Below are 19,997 nucleotides of genomic sequence, written 5' to 3'. Positions count from 1 at the left end.
CTGGCGCTCTCCTCTTATCAGCACACAATCAGCTAGAGACTAGACATTTTTAATCTACTCTAATGGCTAAATATATAAAGATGATTACGTGGAATAGTAACGGATACCACAATCCTATAAAAAGAAGGAAGATGTTGAGTTATTTGAAATTTAAAAGAGCAGATATTGCCTTGATTCAGGAGACACACATGGACGGAAAAGAAGCAGACAAGTTTTAAGCAGGACCGGATCGGACAGGTTCTCCATAAATCAACTTCTAGGAAAAAAAAAAACAAGGTGGCAATTTTAGTCCATAAGTTGAATTGAATTTTACTTAAATACACAGTTGGTTCAAGATATAACATTTAAAGATCTAATATATAACTTTTCCACATTAAAATGTCCAAATGTTCCAAATGTTTCCATCAATTTTCAAAACATTTTAATCAATCTCTTTGCACAAATTTACTTTTTATCCAATTTTAAGCCACAATTTACAATACAAAAAATTACCAAGATTTAACTTGGTAATTTTTTTTTACTATTTTAACTGGATGAAGGAGTTTAGTCATGCTAGCTCTCCGCTCTCCTCACACAAAACTTGGGCCAGTAGTTTGCCACAAAATATGGTGCTTTTTCATTTGATGCATGAAATTTGCTTATGATTGATCAAAGTGAGTGTGGCTCAAAAACATCTTAATCTATAGATATTTCACATTCAAACGTCAAATATACCGGAAAAAGACTGAAACGTATTAAATGTTCTTTATTGAGCAAGTGAAGTCAGTGTGCAGATGTCTTTTCTACCTCATACGTGTCTACCTCACCTGCCCACCTGTCACAAAGACTAATCAGGTGTGCAAGAGATTTTTGATGACATTCCAAACTTCAAAAGAAAAATCACAATAAATCACATGTAGGTCCTACAGCATATCCACTTAATTGTGGTAAGCGTTTGCCTCACTGCAACCTATGGTCAATTCAGAAGTCTGTCACTCTATATTTTTCAAACAATGCAAAACCAATTTATATTGATATCTCCACAAGTCTTCAAACAAATGCTACCAAAACTGACACAGGCATTCTCTAGATGGTAGATATCAAGTGTTTCTAACAGTGTTTGAATGGGACAAACAGTGAGTCTGCAGTGCCTGACTAATCAGTATTATATGCACAGCTTTTTCTTACAATACACCTGACCCCAGTAGAAGGATGTGTGATTTTTTTTCAGAGTTTTATCACCAACATTTTGACTGTTGTAAGCGTTTTTAAGGTTAAACAGACAAAAATACCCCAGTCTTACACATGTGATGTCAAGTCAAGTTGTGAAACCATGTCTCCACACACAGTGGCACAGTCAGGAAGACCCAAACCCAATGTCCACCCTCACAGACTCAGAGGCGAGTTACCGGTAAGTTTGTGAGGGTGTAGTGCTGTCCCGCTGTCAGACCATCGAGGGCATGAGGGCTCTCCATCAGACAATTTGAGCCCTTTATGCACACTTACTGTAAGTCTGCAATTCTGCAGACTTTTATACCTAAAGTTCATAGTGTTGTGACATAAAACACGGGGTTGCCATGGTTATCAGGGAAGCGTAAAAAACGACAAACAACGGCCATAAAATGTAACAAATACAATAGACGAAGAGTGGTTAACAAACAAGCGTGTAAGGAACGAACCCTAATGTTAGCATTACAAGAAAAAAGACAGTATAAACACAGAGCTCACTGGTGATTCAGAGTCTGAACTGTGGAGTTTTTTGTCCTATGATCACATGATGATGAATTCCAAATCTGATTCAACATTATTTTTTTCGTTTACAAACAGGGAATGAAAGGAGGGAATAAAAATGTACAATCAAAAGTCCCAAACCCACAAATGTTTTGGCATCATCAAGGTAGCGTGATATGAGTGCTGTCCCATTCCTCTTTATACCATTTTGAGCCCTTGCAGCCTCTCACAGTCAAACACTCACCAGGTGACGTCAATTAGGTCTGTGAGGGTTTAGGGTTTAGGGTTTAGGGTTTAGGGTTTATAGAGGGCATTGGGATTGGGCCTAAATCACCTTCTCTTAGGGCACAAAGGTCAAGGTCAAATCCCAGGTGGCCAAAGTCCTACTTGCCAACTACGTAACAATTCATGCACATGGTGTCCAAATGCTCAGTCTGCTTGGAGTCCTTTTTTTTTTTCTTTTTTTACACAGAGGTGAGGGGGGTTGTTTTCCAAAAAACTTAAAAATGATAAAGAAAAAAAAATTAATTCAGCACAACACAACCAGGTGACATCACACTTACTCCGTATTTACTTATTTACACAATAAATAAAATATCAATAATCAATTATTAAACATGGTGACATGACGATCAGACTGAAACACACCACAGAGCTGCAGAGTTATCACATGATTTAATATTTCAATCATGTGATCCACAAACATGGCTGTCAAGTCTCAAAACCCCACACAATTGGATGTCCCGCCAGTTACCATGGAGACCTGTAAAGACCAGTCCGGTCTCTACTGGTCTGCAGTGGGCGGGGTCTCCGGCCCGTCGTGGCTCGGACCTGACATCTGCATGAAGAGCTCCCTCAGCTCTGCCATGTCATCATCGAGGGCCGGCAGGGGCGGGACCGACCGCTGCTCGCGCTCCTCGATGAAGTCCCACAGACGGACGCTGTTCATGAACTGAGAAAACAAACATAAACACTGTTAATAAACTACAAAACCCAGGAGCACTGAACTGATGGAAGTCTGAATCAAAATGGCAGCAATGGTTTCTGACCCGGACGTTGCCCTCGGAGCTCAGCTGTTTCCGTGGCCGGTCGGGTTCTGCTCGGGTTCCGTCTGGGAAGGCGTGAAGGTACAAACACTTCCCTCCAAACGGACACGAACCGCGTCCTTGATCGAAGTACTTACAGGCCTTCTTACTGCAGACACAGACAGGAAATAACACTGAGGTGACCTGCAGTGTGTTTCTGGTGCACTAAAACACTGAATCAGATCTGTGGCGGTATGAACCTACAGAAAGCAGCACACACTTCATTAATAGATGTGTGACAACATCATTCTGATCAGCTGAAAATATGATATAAAAGAATAAAATGACAAAGAGGCAAAGAATATAATGTTTGTCTTATAGAGTCCAAGCTGAAGCCAAAGAACTGAGCTTTAAAATGTTGCAGCATGTTTGTTCCACTTGCATCATCAAGTGGATGTTGTGAGAAACAGACAGAACAGCATTTCCTCCTGAGTGAATTAGTGCAGGACGTACAGTATACAGTCTGTTAAAGATGGAGTACTCGAATAAGCTCCTGTGATTTCATTGGCTGGAAAGCAGCGGGTAGACTTGGCCACTCAGGCACACACAGGTAGCTCACCTGACTCCAGACTTGAAGAGGTCTATGAGGTGGTCCTTGTCCTCCTGATCCTCCACCCAGTAAACTGAGGGGATGACAAACTCTGAGACGACCCGACACTCCGGACACGACCTGAGACAAAGAGACATTTCATCAGACAAACTGAGACCGTGTCCCGACGTAGACTTCACAGAATCTGTCCCGACTTCACAGACTCCATCTCAACTTAGCAGACACTCTGTCCCGACCTCGCAGACTTTGTCCTTGACTCTGGTTTTACGCAAACAGACTCTTACTTAATGATCGTGTTGCTGAAGGTTCTGGTGCAGCGCCACTTTCTGATGCAGGCCAGACAGAAGGTGTGACAGCAGGACGACAGAATGCCGAACCTGCGGTCCGATGGGTTTGCCTTCTGCACCACCACCTCCATACAGATGGAACACACCTGAACAACAACAACAAAAAAAGTTCTTGTTACCATACTGTAACCATAACAACCAGATCAGTGACTCAATCAACCCACCTTGTCCTGGCTGAGCTGTGCAGCAAACGCCTTCTCCATGTCGGCCTCAAAGGCCGCCAGACACATCTGCAGACACAGACAGACAGTATCAGAGCTATCCAACCAGCCTGCCTATAAAAACTACAGGCTGAAACCAACATCGATCGAGTCCTATCAGACGCAAAGTCAAGTGATGCCGTGACAAATGGTTTACATGTTTGATCATTTGTGTTTCCAGGGACAATTCATCGGTTGACCGACCATCCTTCGTCCAGTTATTGCTGTAAGAAGCTCTGGTTTCTTGTTTGTTTTCACAACAGAGTTCCCATGTGACCTTTACATCCACGGGCTCACCTGATAGGTTTAAGGTCTAGATAGCAGACAACAACTTATCTGGGTGGACAGCTTTTAGTCTCTGAACACCAGAGTCAAACTGTTTCTGACGAGAAGATAAAATGACCTCCACAGTGTGGATCGTTCACTTCCATCACTATGTTACGATGCAGGTTTACAGTGATGGTGGCTTGTTTGCTCCCACCTACACCCCAGGATTAGAAGTTGAGTTACACTAAACTCAGCTTAAAAGCAAACATTCTTGCTTGTATGTCAGACTATTTCAGATTTTATTGATGCATTTTTCTTGTTTTTCCGGGTAGCCATTGATTTTCCATTTCATTTCTGTATGAATGTCACAGTTTCATGTTACAAATTTCACTATTTAATAGATTTTTATATCGTCCATAATGAATGGAAACATCAAAATAAATCCATTTAAATGTTGTCAATCACAGCAGCAGCGTTACAGGACGCTTCACTGTGACAAATGAGTCTTAATGAATCCACAAGAACATGAATAACTCCTCCTTTACTTCTATTAAGTTCAATCAAATCAACGTGCACACCTTCTCATGCGCTCTCCTCTGCTCAGAATCGTGGGGATGGAGCACCTGCAGCCCACACACCTCACACAGGTCGCCATGGAGATAGGTACAGTTTTCTTCATAGAAACAGTGTCCATTGGCAGCATAGGGGCACAGCTGGGGGAGGTTCTGGGAAGGCCCACACACTGGGGGAGTGGCTAAAGGGAGCACAGGTAAAAAAAAAATTTGACTAAACATTTATTAACGTCTTTGATCAGGACGCCTCATCACGTGTTACTGATTGCATCACTGAGCGCTAGCAGCCAATCAGAAGTGAGTGTGTTAAGTGTCCAACCTTGATCCTGCGCTGAAGCGTCCAGGCCCGTCCTGATGGCTTCCACATAGGAGTGAGGAGCTGCAGCTGTTGAGACATCTGACCACATACTGTCTGCTGGAGCCCCGAACATCCTGTCTACCCTGTCTACACCTAGAACTGAGAGACGGACTCGGTTAGAGGTCAGACAGCTCAGTTTTTCTTTGGACAGGTATATGAGCATGTACAGTCGGTCTGCAGCGTGTTAAGTCACCTCTATCTCTCAGGACCAGGTTCTTCTTCATTCCACCTCTGACTGAAGGCCCGCCACCAGCTCCCCCGATGCCAGCTCCCCCACTGCCAGCTCCCCCGCCGCCAGCACCCCCTCCACCTGCCTGATCCTCTGGAGCTCCTCCCCCTCCACCTCTTGATGAAGGTTTGATGTGGTCATACCTGTACACAAGTCATACACATCTAAATATACACAGGAAGTAATGTAACTGTTTTTACTGTAGTCTGATGACTGCAAATACAGGATATGACTGGATGTTACCTGCCAGGTGAGCGTTACCTGTCAGGTTTGTTCTACCTCTCAGGTGAGTGTTATTTGTCAGGTGAGCGTTACCTGCAGCGTTCTCCATAAGCACACACTCCTCTCTGGTAGAACTTGCAGATGGTGGAGGGTTTACTGTTGTTCAGGTCGTGAGAGAACAGACAGCGGCTGCCCTCTCTGCACACACCGTGGAGGAAATACCTGAAACACAACATATGTGTTACACCAGCTGCACAGGAAGTGACATCAGCAGCTTCCAACAAACACACATCATGGGAACAGAAGATGTCCTGCTCTGTGATTGGCTAGCAGTACAGATGGTCAGTTTAATCATTGTTCTAAATCAGAGCTCAAGGTTTATTAACCTCTAGGTTACCATAGCAACAGTGCTGACCCCTGGAACCTCCTCAAGGACCATTTAAATCTTGTCAAGGAGCCTTTGAACTTTCCTAAAAACCATTTGAACCTCTGGTTCCACTTCAATGAGCATTTCAAAGGTCTCAAATACTTTTTTTTTTTTTGCCTTCCCAAGCACCACTTTAACCCTCCCAAGGCCCGTTTTAATCTCTTCTCCCCACATATATCCAGGTTACTGTAGCTTTCTGTAAAAATTAAAAACAGCATATATTAACATGGAAGAAGCTGAAACCACCGATTTTCTATTTAAAAATAAAATAAGCAGTTAATAAATGATCAGAAAAGCCGAAGATTAATTTGCCAATGATCAGCGTTGATCGATTAACTGACTGGTAGTTTCAGCTCTTAACAGACATTAAACCATTTCCAGCTCCGTTAAACCTTTGAACCCCACCACCCTCACAACCTGGCAGACAACCAGACGGACTGACTGACTGACAGGAGGTGCAAGTGAGGTGAACCAGATGAGTCAGAATCAGTTTGACTCAGTTTGAACTTCTACACAAGCTAACAGCTAAAAACATTAGCACGATGCTAACGCGCCCTTCCAGTTTTCGGTCAGAAACAGCGCGAAACTCAAACACAGACAGGCAACAGACGGACAAGTAATAGACAGACGGACAGACTCACCTGCAGGTCACCTGTTTGGTGCTCATCTTCCTCGCTGAGCTTCAGCTACGACGGCTGCTTCAGAGTTGTCACTCCGGTGTCCCGTTCTAACAGTTCCGACTGTGCGCCGCAGTCACAGCAGAAAGGTTCCTATAAGCTTTATTTGACTGTTATTAACGGTGAGAAGGCTTACATTTACAGTTTCTAACATCTTTCATCAACCAATCACACATTCTGTCAAGTTTTTGTATGAGACAATATCTTTGCTTTGAAACCTGAGTTCAATGGTTCAGATGAGTTGCGACGTTTTACAGGTGAGCTATGGTGTGATGTTGTACCATATAAGCTGCTCTGATAGGTGCACATTCACCTTTGAGAATGTTAACAACAAAACTGTGGCGTCACAGATCCAGCAGTGGCTCCGCCCCTACCTGTCCCCTGGTTTCCTGTCCGTCCACCTGTCCGGAGTCCCCATGGAGATCAGAGACTTGTTGCGGTTCAGACACTGCGGCAGGACCGTCTACACGCTGGACGGTCCGGCGGGACTTTGGTGCCCGGTGTGCGGCCTGGCGGTGCGACTCGGCCTGATGGAGGCACCGGTCCGGATTCAGATTCCGGTAGGAGACGGACACCGGGCGGCCTGCTGCTTCCTCATCACGTCTCGGCACGGAGTGGCTGGGTTCAGGTAAACTGATGTGGTTTATTGTATTTGACCCGAGCCTGCAGGACTCTGGACTGAGCCACTGATACCGACCATCACATCAGAGAGTTCTCAGAGACATGGACAGGACACGGTTCAGGTTGAACAGGGTCGGAGAGCTCCTCAGGTTTACAGTAGATGGACCAGGGTTAGGTGAGCTTCCTCTGTTAGAACACCTGTTGGACACCTGTAACATCGCCTGCTGTAATGGTGAAATAAGTACAATTAAAAAATACTGCATTACAAGTAAAGGTACAAGTATTGTCTAGTATTATCCTCCATTATATCTGATTATAAAATGGTCATTCTATCCTATTCTTTCTATTTCATTTTTCTTTTCTGTTTTTCTTTTCTTTTTCATTCAATTTCTTTTTGTTGTATTTTATATTATGCTGTATTTCATACTATTTTAATTTTTAATTGAATGTTCATTTTATTTTGTTGTTCTTCTTCTTATCTTATTTAATTTTTATTTCTATTCATTTTAATGTAATTTCATTTAAAATGAACTGTATTTCATATTTTGAATTAATTTCACAAATTTCAGTTAGGTTGACATCTGCACAATTTCAAATTCAGGTGGTTAAAATTGACCTTTTTATGACTCGTATATCTGCCTTCACATCTGTGCTGTGGCATTATTTATGTGTGTTATACTCATTATTTAATCTGTATCTAAATAGTCAGAACATCATCAGAACGCCAGTGAGAAAATTCTAGATCAACTCTGATGATATTAATTGGATCTTTTGTGTCACTTCACATATTTTATTACATCACCATTCACATATTTAGAATATCAGCACCTTTAAAAATTTGATTTGGATCTGCTGTTTGTCTCCACAGTGAAGAGAAGGAGTCTGAGCTTCATGTTGGCATCTCCAACTCTGAAGGTAACAGCTTATTTTATCCTATTTTACCATAATTTACTTTTTGTGTGTGGGTTTTTTGGGGGTTTCTTTTTTTGGTATTTTCTTTTACTTTATTATATCTTAAAATATCTTCTAATGTCTATATTTATAATTTTAGATTTTAACGCTTTAATTGTACTTGTACTTTAACTGTTATATTCTACTTATTATTTAACTACACTTTGTATTTTTGTTTTAAATTTTTTTTATTGTTTATTTAATAACATATTTTGTTTTTATTACATTTTTATATTTTACTCTATTTAAAAAATATATATATTTTCTATTTAATTAGGTTTTTTATTTTTTAAGATTTTATTTAATTTAATCATAAATTATAGTTTACTTTTAATTTTCTTATTTTATTTTGTGTGTTGTTGCAGGTGTGGTATTTAGTTATACAGAGTCGGGAGTTCAGTGTCAGCAGCAGGGATGGGAGCAAAGTATCATTGTCCCTTTAATTGACCCCAGCAACGACAGCCTCAGTTTCAGGAAGCTGTGGGACAAACAGCTGGAGACCTACAGTCATCTGAACACCTGGACAGCAGACAGGTCAGATCTGTCTCTTTCTCTCTCCAGATGAAAAAACAACTTGGCAACTCTGAACTGCAAGAATGATGAAGACTCTGCTGAAACTTGTAAAATGATCAGCGTCTGTTGCCAGGTTGTTTTTTCATGTGGGTGTTTTTTTATTTGAACACCTGGTCGGCAGGTGAAGCAGCATCAGCTCTTTTCTCTCTATGCAGGTTTCAGGAGGAGAGGGAGTTTGGGTCTTGTTGCTATGGTTTCGCTCTGAGCTTCATCAACCATGTGATGAGGGCAGAGGGCAGGAGAACAATCAGCAGTGAGTGTTTCACCTCTCAGTACATCCTTCCCAGGATGGAGATGACCTCCAGGTATCTGTCAGTGTACCAGCACGTCCGTCAGCATGGACACTACAGCACTGCAGAGTAGGATGGTCCCTGAAGTACCCACCTGCTTGGTCTATTTGCTGGAAACTGCCAAGGTGGTTTTGCCTCTTTAATAGAACACTCAGATCTCCCAGGGTCCTTGAATGGTTTGGTGCATTAGATGGAAACACTCAAGTCTCCCAGGCCCCCCTGAACTACCTGCTGGTCTGGTGTATTATCTGAAACACTCAGGTCTCCCTGAACTACTCTCTGGCTTTGTGTTTTTGCTGGGATTGCTGGGACAACTCTCTGCAGAGAGTACAGATATTTAACATACACAGTATTTATATTTGATCCAGATTGTTTTTGTCATTTAACAACAATGAAACAGTGAGGAAATATTCATTGTGATGGTAAAATCTGCTTCATCAGGATGTACAGTTGTGTAGCATGTAGATACTGCTGATCACGTTGAGTGAACCTTCAGCAGAACATTAAGTAAAAATCTGAGGTCTGAAAATAAAAACAAGAAATGTTAAGTTGAATGAACTTGTTTGCGTGTAGGTTTGAAACACGGATGAAGAATGTTTCTCATGTTTTTCACACGTGTCCACATGTGTTTTGTTGTTGTGCACACCTGAGCTGACAGATCAGATCACACACACACACACACACACACACACACACACACACACACACACACACACACACACACACACACACACACACACACACACACACACAAACACAGTTTGATAGGTGAGATGGAAAAAGTGTTGACCTACATTCTGTCTGTCTGCTAAACTAATCAGGTCATCAGGACATCATCTTTTATTTTGAAAGTTTTTATTTCATTAGTCTTGGACAGAAACAAAATCAGACAGAAAAAAATTATTATGCAACTATTTTTGAAAATTAATTACAATCAGTTTTTCCTCTGGTTGTGAGGAAGAGCTGATTCTGTTTCCTGTCACCGTAAACCGAAGTTACAGTGACACCAACACCGGTCTGCAGATAAACACCGGTTTCCATGACGACGCTGCCAACGTGGTCTGAAGGTCACCTGTGCAGACTAAAGCAACCAACAGGTGAGCCGGTTCACATGACTGTCTGCCTGACAGCAGCTACAACCTGATAGGCCGGAGCTGGGGCAGTGATGTCATCTGATAGGCTGTAACCTGGCAACCAGGTGTGTCACAGAGGAGGAGAGAAGAAGAAACAGAAGAACACAAGTCAGATAGAGAGGAGCAGAAGGAGGAGGAGGAGGAACAAGGAGCTGAAGAGATTAGGTGTGAAGGAGGAGTAAGAAAGGACTTAAGAGCAAGAGGAGGAGTTGGAGATAAAGGAGAAGTTAAGGAGAAAGAGGAGTAAGAAGAGTTAAAAGAAGAGTTGAGGAGTCCAAGGAGGAGATGGAGCGCAGTGTGATCCGGCTGAGTCACTGTCAGAAGGAGATCTTCTGTTTCTCTGTGCCAGAAGATTGTCCGAGCTGCGGGGAGGTGCTGAGGGGAAACAGACTGCAGGAAGCGCCGGTCAGCCTTCCCTCCCCCTTCACCGACGGACACAAGAGCTCCTGCTGCCTGCTGGTTGCACCTGCACACAACAACCCGGGCAGGTAAACACACATAGGTTTAATTTTAATATTTCATCCCACATATAGGTTTTAATGTTCAGATTTTACTGAAACTGTTCGAGACGTGTTTGTTCAATTTCATCATTCCTTTATTATTTTCAGGCTACAGTTTTTTGCTGCTGTTGAACTGTGTTGTATTATACAAAAAGGTGTTTCTGTTGTTTTTGTCCCCACAAGTGACACAAGTCAGGTTGAAGTCCCCACCAGTATATAAACACACGAACACAACAATAACAACCAATACACTATACAATATACTCACATGACCTTAAATACGAAATTATTTTATTAGATGAAAAATAAAGACTTTAAAGACCTCATGAACAGAACCATTTAACTTGTAACCCAGTTTAGACCAGTCTGAACTAGTTAAACCAGTTCAAACCTGTCTAAACCAGTTCTACCCACTCTGAATCATTTTAACCAGTCTGAACCAATCGAAACCAGTTTGGACCAGTCTGAAACAGTGTAAACCAGTATAAACCATTTTAAACCCACCTGAACCAGTCTAACTAGTTTAAACCAATCTGAACCAGTCTAACCAGTGTGTTGTTTTTCCTTCAGAGAGTTTGATGGGACATCAGATCTGCACACAGGCATCTCAAACACCAAAGGTAGGACTCAGAGGTCAGGGGTCAGAGGTCAAGCTGGTAGTCTGATACTAGGTCTCCCTCCGTCTGCGTTCGTCTCTGTTCTGGTGGAACAGTCCGACCCCAAGTCCTGTTCAGTTCAAAGGACCCACCTGTCACGTGGGACCAGCTGGTCAACGTCCACTGTCGTCCCACGAGGACAGTCTGATCTCTGCAGCCCTCTGGTTTTGAAATATGATATAATTCCTGCTGGAAGATGGAATCTGGTCTCAGACGTGAAATCTAATATTTGCTGCTGCCAGTTTGTCTGAAGCTGCAGCTGAAAACATGATGAATGTTTAACAACAGCACTGCCTCTGCGGACTCCGGGTCAATCTGCTGCCACTTTGATGATTTTTATCAACAAAAGAAATAAAATAAATTAATAAATTAATTTAATGAATCAGTCTCCAGTCAGTAGATGTGTGTGTGTAAAACAGCATCAAAAATAGCATTTAATTTGTTTAAAGTCATTTCACTTAATCACTGCAGCATCTAAATCAGTGGCATTACACACACAGTTCGTTGTTTGTTTGTTGTTGATTGGCTGTTTCAGAGCGTGAGACCAGGTATGTGATTGGCAGTGTTTTCATGATCAAACCCTATCATCCATATTCACCTTAACGCAGCCCTGTAACACTGCTTCCTCTGTGTGTGTGTGTGTGTGTGTGTGTGTGTAGGAGTTGTGTATAACTACACTCGGGGTGGGGTCCTCAGAGATCAGAGTGGGTGGGAGCGCTGCGTCAGTGTTCCTCTGGTCCGACCTGACATGTTCCACCTGCTGGCTCAGTGGGACCAGTACCTGGACCACTTCTCTGACGGATCCATGTGGGACCCCGCCTGGCACAGGTACACCTCACACCTGCCCAAACACAAACATATATTCGTCTGTCTCTCTGTCCCCCTGTCTTTCTCTCTCTGACCACCTGTCTCTGTCCACCTGTCCGTGTCTCAGGTTCGACGAGGAGCACCAGAACTGCTTCACTTACTGTCTTCACTTCATTAACAGCGTCCTGGCAACGGAGGGGCGGAGCTCTCTGAGCAGAGAGACCTTCACTCACAGCTTCATCCTGCCGAGGATGAGGAGGGTCTCCAAGTACACCACGCTGTATGACCACATCCAGAGACATCAGTACTACATGGTGGACAGACAGGAGGACAGACAGGAGGACAAACAGGAGGACAGAGCAGTTTGATTTTGATTGATGAGTGTGTTCAGCTGCTGGATGAGTCAAAACTTTAGATTAAATTTAATTTAACAAGTAACAACTGGAAAAATGTCGGTGCTCTAAAACTTTTACATGTACATCAGATAATATGAAGTATAGATGTGTGTATATACACTATATGTGTGTGTAAATGCTGTATGTGGACACACAAGTACACACGTTCATATGTACTGAGTGTTTTTGTATGTTTTTCTCGTGTTGACAGAAACTTGTCTGTCTGATATAACTGTCACAGCTTTATAAGAAATGATATGGGGTCATAAATGTCAATATAAAACTGTTTCCAGACAGTCGGGTGTGTTTCTTGCTGTCCAGTTGCTGCTATAATGTGACGTGTCAGAGACATTGCTGCACAAATGGAGGTGAATCCTGAATGCAGCTTGTTGTTGTTGTGTAAATGTTTTAAGAAATAAAACATTAGATGTAGCTTAAAGCTCCAGTAGCTGTTTCCTCAGTGGACAGTGAAGTCCACCAGTTCTGTGTATTTACATTGTTTGTCTTACTAGTAATATTTCTGCCTTCAGATCATTATGGTTTTATGTGTCCAGGATTGATAAAACTGTCACTGCAGCTCCTCAACAGCTTAAACTGACTTTGTCCATTAAGTCCCCTGAATAATGAGGGTGTATGAAAAATAATAAAACATAATTAGATCTGAAAAACATTGTACACATGTCAAATAAGAAACGTTGAACCAGTGCAAAACGTTTTCGTTATAAACAACAGATCAACTCAAAGAGAATCTCTCATGTGTCTCTCACATACAGTATATTTTAGTTTTCTTGTTCTGCCTCAAAACATCACTTCATTAACAACTGACATCTCACGTCTGTTTCTTCTGAAAGGACTTTACACATTTAACTTCAGACACAAACCGGACTTTATCTAAACTTCTAAACATGAGGTTTTTTGACTGACGGGAACCCTGTAGGCGGAACTAAGAGAAGGCACTGACAGTTCCAACCGGACACAGATTCAGAGACACTGCAGCGTACGACAGCAAAATAAAACCGACCGGAAAGTTTGTAATGAAAGAACATGTGAGAGAAACCAAAAACAAACCGGGCAGAAACGGTATGCTAGCGATCTAACAGGCTAACAGAGTAATTAGATGAGAAGCTAACAGGCTAACAGAGTAATTAGATGAGAAGCTAACAGGCTAACAGAGTAATTAGATGAGAAGCTAACACTTAGCAGCAGAAACATCAGCACTGTCCACATCCAGCAGAGCACTACAGCAGCTCCAACCCAGTCCCAGCCGGTCCCGACGGCATGCAGGCGGAGTTTCGGGCTCCTCGGCGGCGCACCCGAGTGCACGAAGAGTACCAGGCTCCGCTGCCAGTTAGCAGCAGCCCGGACGAGAGGACCGACCTCCGGGCGGAGCTCATCAACCAGCACGTGCTAGTCTGTCATCCAGACCACATCCAAAAGATTCACAACCAGGTCAGAGTTGATCCATACACCTAAGACCAGGCCTGTGTTCATCCACATCATTTGAAACCAGGTGTCAGTTAAACCACATCCCCTAAAACTAGGTGGTAGTTAATCCACATTGCCAAGTCTTAATTAAACCTCATCACCATAAACCAGTTTTGAGTTAATCCACATCACCTAAAACCAGGTCCGGATGAACCCACATCACCAAAATCAATTTGAGTTAATCTGTCATCCAGACCACATCCAAAAGATTCACAACCAGGTCACAGTTAATCTACATCACTTAAAACCAGGCCTGTGTTAGTCCACACCATCTGCAACCAGGTCTGAGTTAATGCACTTTGCCTAGAACCAGGCCTGACTTGATCTACATCACCTAAAACCAGGTCTGAGCACTGACCCAATTTGTGAGTTTTGTGACTCAAACTGAACAGATTTTGTTGCGTTTCAGGGTTATTTTGGTAAAGGCATCCTGTCCAGAGCCAGACCGGACCACAGCATCTCTGACCAATGGGAGCGTGAGTGTACACCCACACAGTGATATCATCATCATCATCAGTCTGGTCCAATCAGTGCTGTTGGCTGAAGTCTGCTGGTTCCTGTTTCTGTTACAGAACACGAAGGGTTGTTTCTACCTGTAATCTCACAGTCCAGGTCAGTGACATCACGTCCTTTTTGTTTACATGTTGACATCACATCCTGCCTGTTCACATGATGACATCACATCATGTCCTTGCCCTAAACCAATGCAGGTATGAGGAACTGCGATGTTGGGCGGGGGCAGCTCTCTCCGCTCAGGGATTGGATGATGAGGCTGTCAATCAAATCCTGCTCACACACTCTCGGCCTGTAGAGATGGAGGATTTGAGGAGGGAGGTGGGAGAGGGAGAGAACGGACATAAGTGTGAGGAGGGGGAGGAGAAGGGGCCAGGACCAGAGGATGGAGTCTGTCCCCACACAAAGAGGCCTAAGCCGGGGTTAGACATCGAGCCGGAGGCCAAAAGAAGCAGCAGGTAGAGTGGTTCTCCACCAGGTCACCACACTCCCTTGAAGAATCTATAAATTTTAATTTCTGCTTTGCATTTTGGCGAAAAAACAACAAGAAACTAAAACTTTTTAAGGCAAGGCAAGTACATTTTTAGATAGGACCATTCAGACACGAGGCAATGTGCTTTACAGAGGCAAGGAAAAACATAAAAATAAAACATTAGGATTACATTTAAATAGCATTTAAAAGCAGTAAAAACTAATTTGAATAAATAATAAATATTTAAATAAAACATGTTATGATTGCATAAACTCAGTTCTTTGCTCTGAGGCAAATAGCACCACAGAGTCTCTTTTCCTGACTTTTCCTACCTTTCAGCTACACTAAAACATTTTCCCTATAAGAGCAATCTCACTGTGGGTTTTATCTGTGATTTAGTGTCATTTAAACAAGGAGAGGACTGACTTTTAATTGGTCTTCTTTGTTTTTTTTGAGCAGTTGTAGGATATTCTAGCTCATCCACCTATTGATTTGTTCAATGCACTTATTTAAAGAATGTATTCACCTGGTGACAATGTTATGTTCAGTTGTGTGTTATCTACATAATTATGGTAAGAGATAATATAATATTCCATAATCTGAGCAAAGGAGGGAGGATATATATGTTGCATAGAAGAGGCCCGAGAATGGACCCTTGAGGAACACCAGATTTGATTTTTTTTGTTAGTGTTAGTCAGTGGTTGGCTGTTCTGCCATATTCAGTATGTTTATAATCACAAAATACTTGACTTTCTGTCCAATAACTCTACACAAATGATGTCTTTGTCAGAGATTCATAGTTCACAATGAATTAAATCAGGTTTAAAGGGTCAGTTCACCCAAATTACAAAAAGACAAAAATATTGTATTTTCCCTTTAGCACTATTGGTCTAGTCTCCGTATAGTATCTGTGTAGTCCAAGAATCCACAGACCACACTGGAGACATTTTCATTATTAGAAAACTGAAACAAAAAAAATGCTGGAAATGTGAAACTAAACTCAACTGTGACCCTTATTTTCAAATCTCAGGTTGGACCCAGAAGACCTGAACCATGATCACAGCTCAGACCAGGACTGTGACTCCAACCCAGATCCTGACCTCAGCTCTGACTCTGATCATGAAACTGAGCCTTTGGTTCCAGGTCCTGGTTTTGTCCTGGTGGTCTGTGACAGTGAGGTGAGTCGTCATCTCAATCCAGGTCTGTTCTCACTGCAGGACTTTAAGTTCAGTTCTGGTTTATTCTGAGATCCAGTTGTGTTGTTGTGTTGAATCAGTGTGTTGTTGTGTGTCTGCAGGTTGGTGAGGGGGTCAGGGAGGTCAGGCGGACTCCGTTCTCTCTGTCAGAGTACCTGCAGCTCAGTCTGGAGGAGGTAACTCACCAATCCAACAGTTACTCTGTACAGTAGAACCAAGGGAACTGGATCAATCCTGGATCATGTGTCCATCAGACTGGATCATGTTCTGACCTGGGGCGCTGTCATCCTGATCAAATCATAAACATACCTGCACCTGAAGCAGCACCCTTTGTTTGTGCTTCACTGCAGTTAAACTCAAGGTTAATTTGTCCAAATGAGACCTCAGTTTTTTTCCCCAGAGACAGTTAAAGGCTGATCCACAGAGTTCAGCAGTCAGACTATGACTCACCTGTTGATTATACCTGTTCATGGACACTAGGTAGGGGGCGTGGTCTCTTCATTGTCTCTCTAGCCACATGCACAGAAGGGTGAAAAGAAAAATAATCTAAAGGATAAAAATATTTCCTACAGGGGCATTACTTCTTTTACAATAACAAACTCCTGAACTAAAGTGTGTTTACAGCTTTCTGGCTGGAAATGAAAACTATAGTGTTGCCGCCCATATGTTTAAAAAAAAAAAAAATGGAGCTGCCAGAAAGAGGAGGTCAAATAGACTGCATCCCTTTTGGGAGAGAAACCCATGGGAGATAAGAATCTGAACTTCTTAGAAAAAAAACGTAGAACGTGTTAGTGAAGCCTTCAGCCAATCAAGACAAAGTCTGTCATCACTGAAGTTGTTCTCATTGGTGCAGCCGGAGGAGAGGGACTGCATCACCTGACTTCTGCAGATGCCTTGCTCCTGCAAGGTTTTAATGTCATGTGACATGGTGACATTCTGCAGTGCTGGCGAAAGTCAGACAAAATTTCTGACCAGCATGCATTGTGTTAAGTCAGAACTGTGCATTGAATTCAAATGAGCTTTCTATCTGTCTGCACCCACAGGCTTTCTTCCTGGTCTACAGTTTGGGCTGCCTGTCTGTCTACCAGCACCAGGTAACTATCCATCTGTTTATCTCCACCAGGTGTTAAATCTGGTTCTGTAATACCTCATTTAATGACTTCACCATTGCCTTTTGCTGTGATTGGTCAGGAGCCCCTGTCAATCATCCAGCTGTGGAGGAAGTTCCGGTCCCTGTATCCTGACTTTGTCAGCTCGTACGCAGCTTATCATCACTTCCGCAGCAAGGGATGGGTCCCTAAAGGAGGGGGCGGGGCTAAGTACGGCGTCAACCTCAGTAAGACACACACATACACACAGAAACACACACTGGAACACACCAGAGTCAGAGTCTGTGTAGAAATCATCGCTACTCCCTTTAACTCACACACTCTACAGTCAGCTGTACATTCAGATTTCAGACGTACATTAATCGTCATCATCATCACTTCACATTTTATATGAGGAACTGTAACTTTTCTTTTGTGCTTTCAGTGTTGTACAGGAAAGGCCCACCTTTCTACCATGCCAGGTAACACACACACACACACACACACACACACACACACACACACACACACACACACACACATATACGCACATATACGCACATATACGCACATATACACTTGTTGAGAAACCTCATTGAAAAAAACACATCCTCAGCCTGTAACTTGAACCTGGCCATAAACCAGTGAGGAACCTCACTGACATAAACCTGACTCTAACCTCAACCCTAAAACCACATCTGAACCATCAAACAGAAGTTAAAATTCAAAAAGTGAAGACCGAACAAAATTACTTTCAAAAAAGATTCTTTTCACAAACTGTCCTCCCTTTCTGCAAAAAATGTTGCTTCTTTACAGAAACTTCCTCACTTTTCCTGTAATTGTCCCCCTCCTCTTGCTGTAGTTATTCTGTGGTAATTGAGCGGGTTGACGATGCATTCGGGGGCTCTGCGTTGCGCCCATTTTCGTGGCGTTCTCTAGCGGCTCTCAGTAGGATCACTGCCAACGTCTCCAAGGTAAGGACTGGTCAGATTTCATCAGATCAGACTTTATTCTGTTTCTTATTTCACTCTGAAGATTATCTTTGTTTGTTTCACAGGAGCTGATGATGTGTTACATCATCTATCCAGTTGACCTATCAGAGGCTGAGCTGGACTCACCTGAGTGTCTAATCAGACTGAAGGTTCAGGTAAGATATTTATCCAATAAAAATGCCAAAAGTCTTTTAGTTCTGCTTCTCAAATCAGAAAAATAAAAACTCCTAGTTGTTATCAGGGCTGCAATTAAAGATAAATCTCAATATTGATTAACCTGTTGGTTATTTACTCAATAATAAATTATGAAATGTCACAATTTAAAATGGCCAAAGTGATGTCTTCAAATTCAAAACAAAAAAACAGAGGAACAGACAACCTGGCAGCAAAGGCTGATCTCAGTCTTTGATTGATTGATTGATTTTCTGTTGATTGATCAATGATTTCTGTTTTAAAAGATCTGTTATTTGGATTTTTGAAAACATTTATATTTAATGTGCTTGTTGCTGTTAAATGACACACTGCTGTCATAAATAAAATGTGTTTTTTTATAAAAGAAAAGAGGAAACAGTAGTTAAGTAAAGATGTTTTGGTTTTTTTCTCTACAGGAAGTGATCATCAACAGATGGGTTTCCTCCAGAGAGCGAGCAGAACAGGAAGACATCTGATAAAAAATAAAATCATATATCAGTTCTTTGGGTCTGAAATAATATCAGTGTGTTTTTTGACTAATAGTTTTTTTTATTATTAAAAGGAAATATCAGAAAGGGGTGTGTCTGTGCTTGATTGACAGCAGCTGTAACTCTTAGCTACAGTCCAAATTACCCATATCTTAATATAAAGTACCACCAATACAAACTACTTCCACTTCCACCAACTACATTCCATTTGCCTGTTCACCAAAGTCCTTGTGATACATCATCTGGGAACCATGAATGTCACAAAATTATGTGCCAGACCATCAAGTAGTTGATCGACTCACTTAACTATTGAGGTGAAACCTTTGACCTCCTGGTGGCCGTAGATGACAGGGCATCAGCTCTGTCACTAGCTCTCATCCTGTGAGGACCATGTGTACAGTATTTCAGGGTAGTCCTGGACCAAAGGGTCGTCATCACTAATGCATCAGAAAAAAACATGTATGTGATTATTAATATATATATATATGTGGCTTGAATATTATAATTAAAATACCTGTTTGGAAACCTGCTGTCAATTTTCTTACTTTTGTACTTGCAGTATAAATGATGCTAAATGATGTTTAAATGAATGAATAACAAATCTTGTATGCCCTTACAATGCTTCAAAACCATTTCATAGTCAAAAGAAGAGCTGCTTAAAATGTCTTTGTTTGCCCTGCAAAGGAAAGTCATTTAATACGATTACCATTGTGTTTTCATTGGGATGCCAGAGTCCAACTTAGGCCAGTACCACACCTTATCATTGCCCCACAACCAGCATGAAAAGGTAAGTCATGCACATGACCCTTCCCCATATGTATATAGGCTCAAATTCGGGTCAAATGATTTTGAGCTTGTAAAGGGATGTTCACAAATAATTCCAATGTTTATAGTTCAACATTTGTAAACCTGTAAAATAAATCTGCATGAGAAATTTAAGTTTGTGGATGTGAAAAACTGTGCTCTTGGATCCATGTGTTTAATGTGCACACCAGTCACCC

General features: G+C 42.1%; 4 protein-coding genes across 8 annotated transcripts; 3 read left to right on the top strand and 1 right to left on the bottom strand.

Annotated features, from left to right (window-relative positions):
• Positions 1 to 729: 729 nt before the first annotated feature.
• mkrn2 (makorin, ring finger protein, 2) lies at positions 730 to 7,153 on the bottom strand. Of its 4 annotated transcripts, none has more exons than XM_056397495.1 (11): positions 7,019 to 7,153; positions 6,609 to 6,744; positions 5,634 to 5,762; positions 5,283 to 5,461; positions 5,051 to 5,188; positions 4,738 to 4,913; positions 3,857 to 3,922; positions 3,630 to 3,778; positions 3,355 to 3,465; positions 2,760 to 2,904; positions 730 to 2,662 (listed from the first exon to the last, which is right to left on the bottom strand). In XM_056397495.1, exons 2-11 carry the CDS (start codon positions 6,632 to 6,634, stop codon positions 2,495 to 2,497), a joined length of 1,287 nt encoding a protein of 428 aa, XP_056253470.1. In that variant the 5' UTR covers positions 6,635 to 6,744; positions 7,019 to 7,153; the 3' UTR covers positions 730 to 2,494. The 4 variants fall into 4 exon arrangements, with proteins under 4 accessions (XP_056253470.1, XP_056253494.1, XP_056253486.1 ...); XM_056397519.1 differs by having other exon boundaries at positions 5,051 to 5,182; XM_056397511.1 differs by having other exon boundaries at positions 6,609 to 6,707; positions 7,019 to 7,036.
• mkrn2os.1 (MKRN2 opposite strand, tandem duplicate 1) lies at positions 6,747 to 9,633 on the top strand. Of its 2 annotated transcripts, XM_056397549.1 has the most exons (5): positions 6,747 to 6,901; positions 6,995 to 7,272; positions 8,134 to 8,180; positions 8,582 to 8,750; positions 8,945 to 9,633. In XM_056397549.1, exons 1-5 carry the CDS (start codon positions 6,872 to 6,874, stop codon positions 9,150 to 9,152), a joined length of 732 nt encoding a protein of 243 aa, XP_056253524.1. In that variant the 5' UTR covers positions 6,747 to 6,871; the 3' UTR covers positions 9,153 to 9,633. The 2 variants fall into 2 exon arrangements, with proteins under 2 accessions (XP_056253524.1, XP_056253516.1); XM_056397541.1 differs by lacking the exon at positions 6,747 to 6,901 and having other exon boundaries at positions 6,913 to 7,272.
• Positions 9,634 to 9,932: 299 nt separating this feature from the next.
• mkrn2os.2 (MKRN2 opposite strand, tandem duplicate 2) lies at positions 9,933 to 12,858 on the top strand. The gene is made up of 4 exons (XM_056397560.1): positions 9,933 to 10,700; positions 11,283 to 11,332; positions 12,028 to 12,196; positions 12,303 to 12,858. Exons 1-4 carry the CDS (start codon positions 10,498 to 10,500, stop codon positions 12,541 to 12,543), a joined length of 663 nt encoding a protein of 220 aa, XP_056253535.1. The 5' UTR covers positions 9,933 to 10,497; the 3' UTR covers positions 12,544 to 12,858.
• Positions 12,859 to 13,554: 696 nt separating this feature from the next.
• Positions 13,555 to 19,083, top strand: tsen2 (TSEN2 tRNA splicing endonuclease subunit). The gene is made up of 12 exons (XM_056397530.1): positions 13,555 to 14,019; positions 14,465 to 14,531; positions 14,628 to 14,667; positions 14,766 to 15,026; positions 16,071 to 16,218; positions 16,338 to 16,412; positions 17,280 to 17,330; positions 17,428 to 17,572; positions 17,770 to 17,806; positions 18,187 to 18,298; positions 18,382 to 18,471; positions 18,925 to 19,083. The coding sequence occupies exons 1-12, from the start codon at positions 13,849 to 13,851 to the stop codon at positions 18,982 to 18,984; spliced, it is 1,257 nt and encodes a 418-aa protein (XP_056253505.1). The 5' UTR covers positions 13,555 to 13,848; the 3' UTR covers positions 18,985 to 19,083.
• Positions 19,084 to 19,997: the final 914 nt, after the last annotated feature.

The sequence above is a fragment of the Seriola aureovittata genome, chromosome 2 (genome assembly GCF_021018895.1).
Source record: "Seriola aureovittata isolate HTS-2021-v1 ecotype China chromosome 2, ASM2101889v1, whole genome shotgun sequence".
Classification (NCBI taxonomy): Eukaryota; Metazoa; Chordata; class Actinopteri; order Carangiformes; family Carangidae; genus Seriola; species Seriola aureovittata.
The sequence above is the reverse complement of the archived record's forward strand: the minus strand, read 5'-3'. Positions and strand labels throughout refer to the sequence as shown.

Bases quoted from the DNA above. Each gene is read 5' to 3' on its own strand.
- mkrn2 (XM_056397495.1), bottom strand. From the start codon at position 6,634: ATGAGCACCAAACAGGTGACCTGCAG. The intron at 3,779-3,856 runs GTGGGTTGATTG...GTTGTTGTTCAG, and splicing joins CACAGCTCAGCCAGGACAAG to GTGTGTTCCATCTGTATGGA. The intron at 2,905-3,354 runs GTGAGCTACCTG...CTGTGTCTGCAG, and splicing joins CTCTTCAAGTCTGGAGTCAG to TAAGAAGGCCTGTAAGTACT.
- mkrn2os.1 (XM_056397541.1), top strand. From the start codon at position 6,917: ATGTTGTACCATATAAGCTGCTCTGATAGGTGCACATTCACCTTTGAG. The intron at 7,273-8,133 runs GTAAACTGATGT...TTGTCTCCACAG, and splicing joins CACGGAGTGGCTGGGTTCAG to TGAAGAGAAGGAGTCTGAGC. The intron at 8,751-8,944 runs GTCAGATCTGTC...CTCTCTATGCAG, and splicing joins AACACCTGGACAGCAGACAG to GTTTCAGGAGGAGAGGGAGT.
- mkrn2os.2 (XM_056397560.1), top strand. From the start codon at position 10,498: ATGGAGCGCAGTGTGATCCGGCTGAGTCACTGTCAGAAGGAGATCTTC. The intron at 11,333-12,027 runs GTAGGACTCAGA...GTGTGTGTGTAG, and splicing joins AGGCATCTCAAACACCAAAG to GAGTTGTGTATAACTACACT. The intron at 12,197-12,302 runs GTACACCTCACA...TCCGTGTCTCAG, and splicing joins TGGGACCCCGCCTGGCACAG to GTTCGACGAGGAGCACCAGA.
- tsen2 (XM_056397530.1), top strand. From the start codon at position 13,849: ATGCAGGCGGAGTTTCGGGCTCCTCGGCGGCGCACCCGAGTGCACGAA. The intron at 16,219-16,337 runs GTGAGTCGTCAT...GTGTGTCTGCAG, and splicing joins TGGTGGTCTGTGACAGTGAG to GTTGGTGAGGGGGTCAGGGA. The intron at 18,472-18,924 runs GTAAGATATTTA...TTTTCTCTACAG, and splicing joins TAATCAGACTGAAGGTTCAG to GAAGTGATCATCAACAGATG.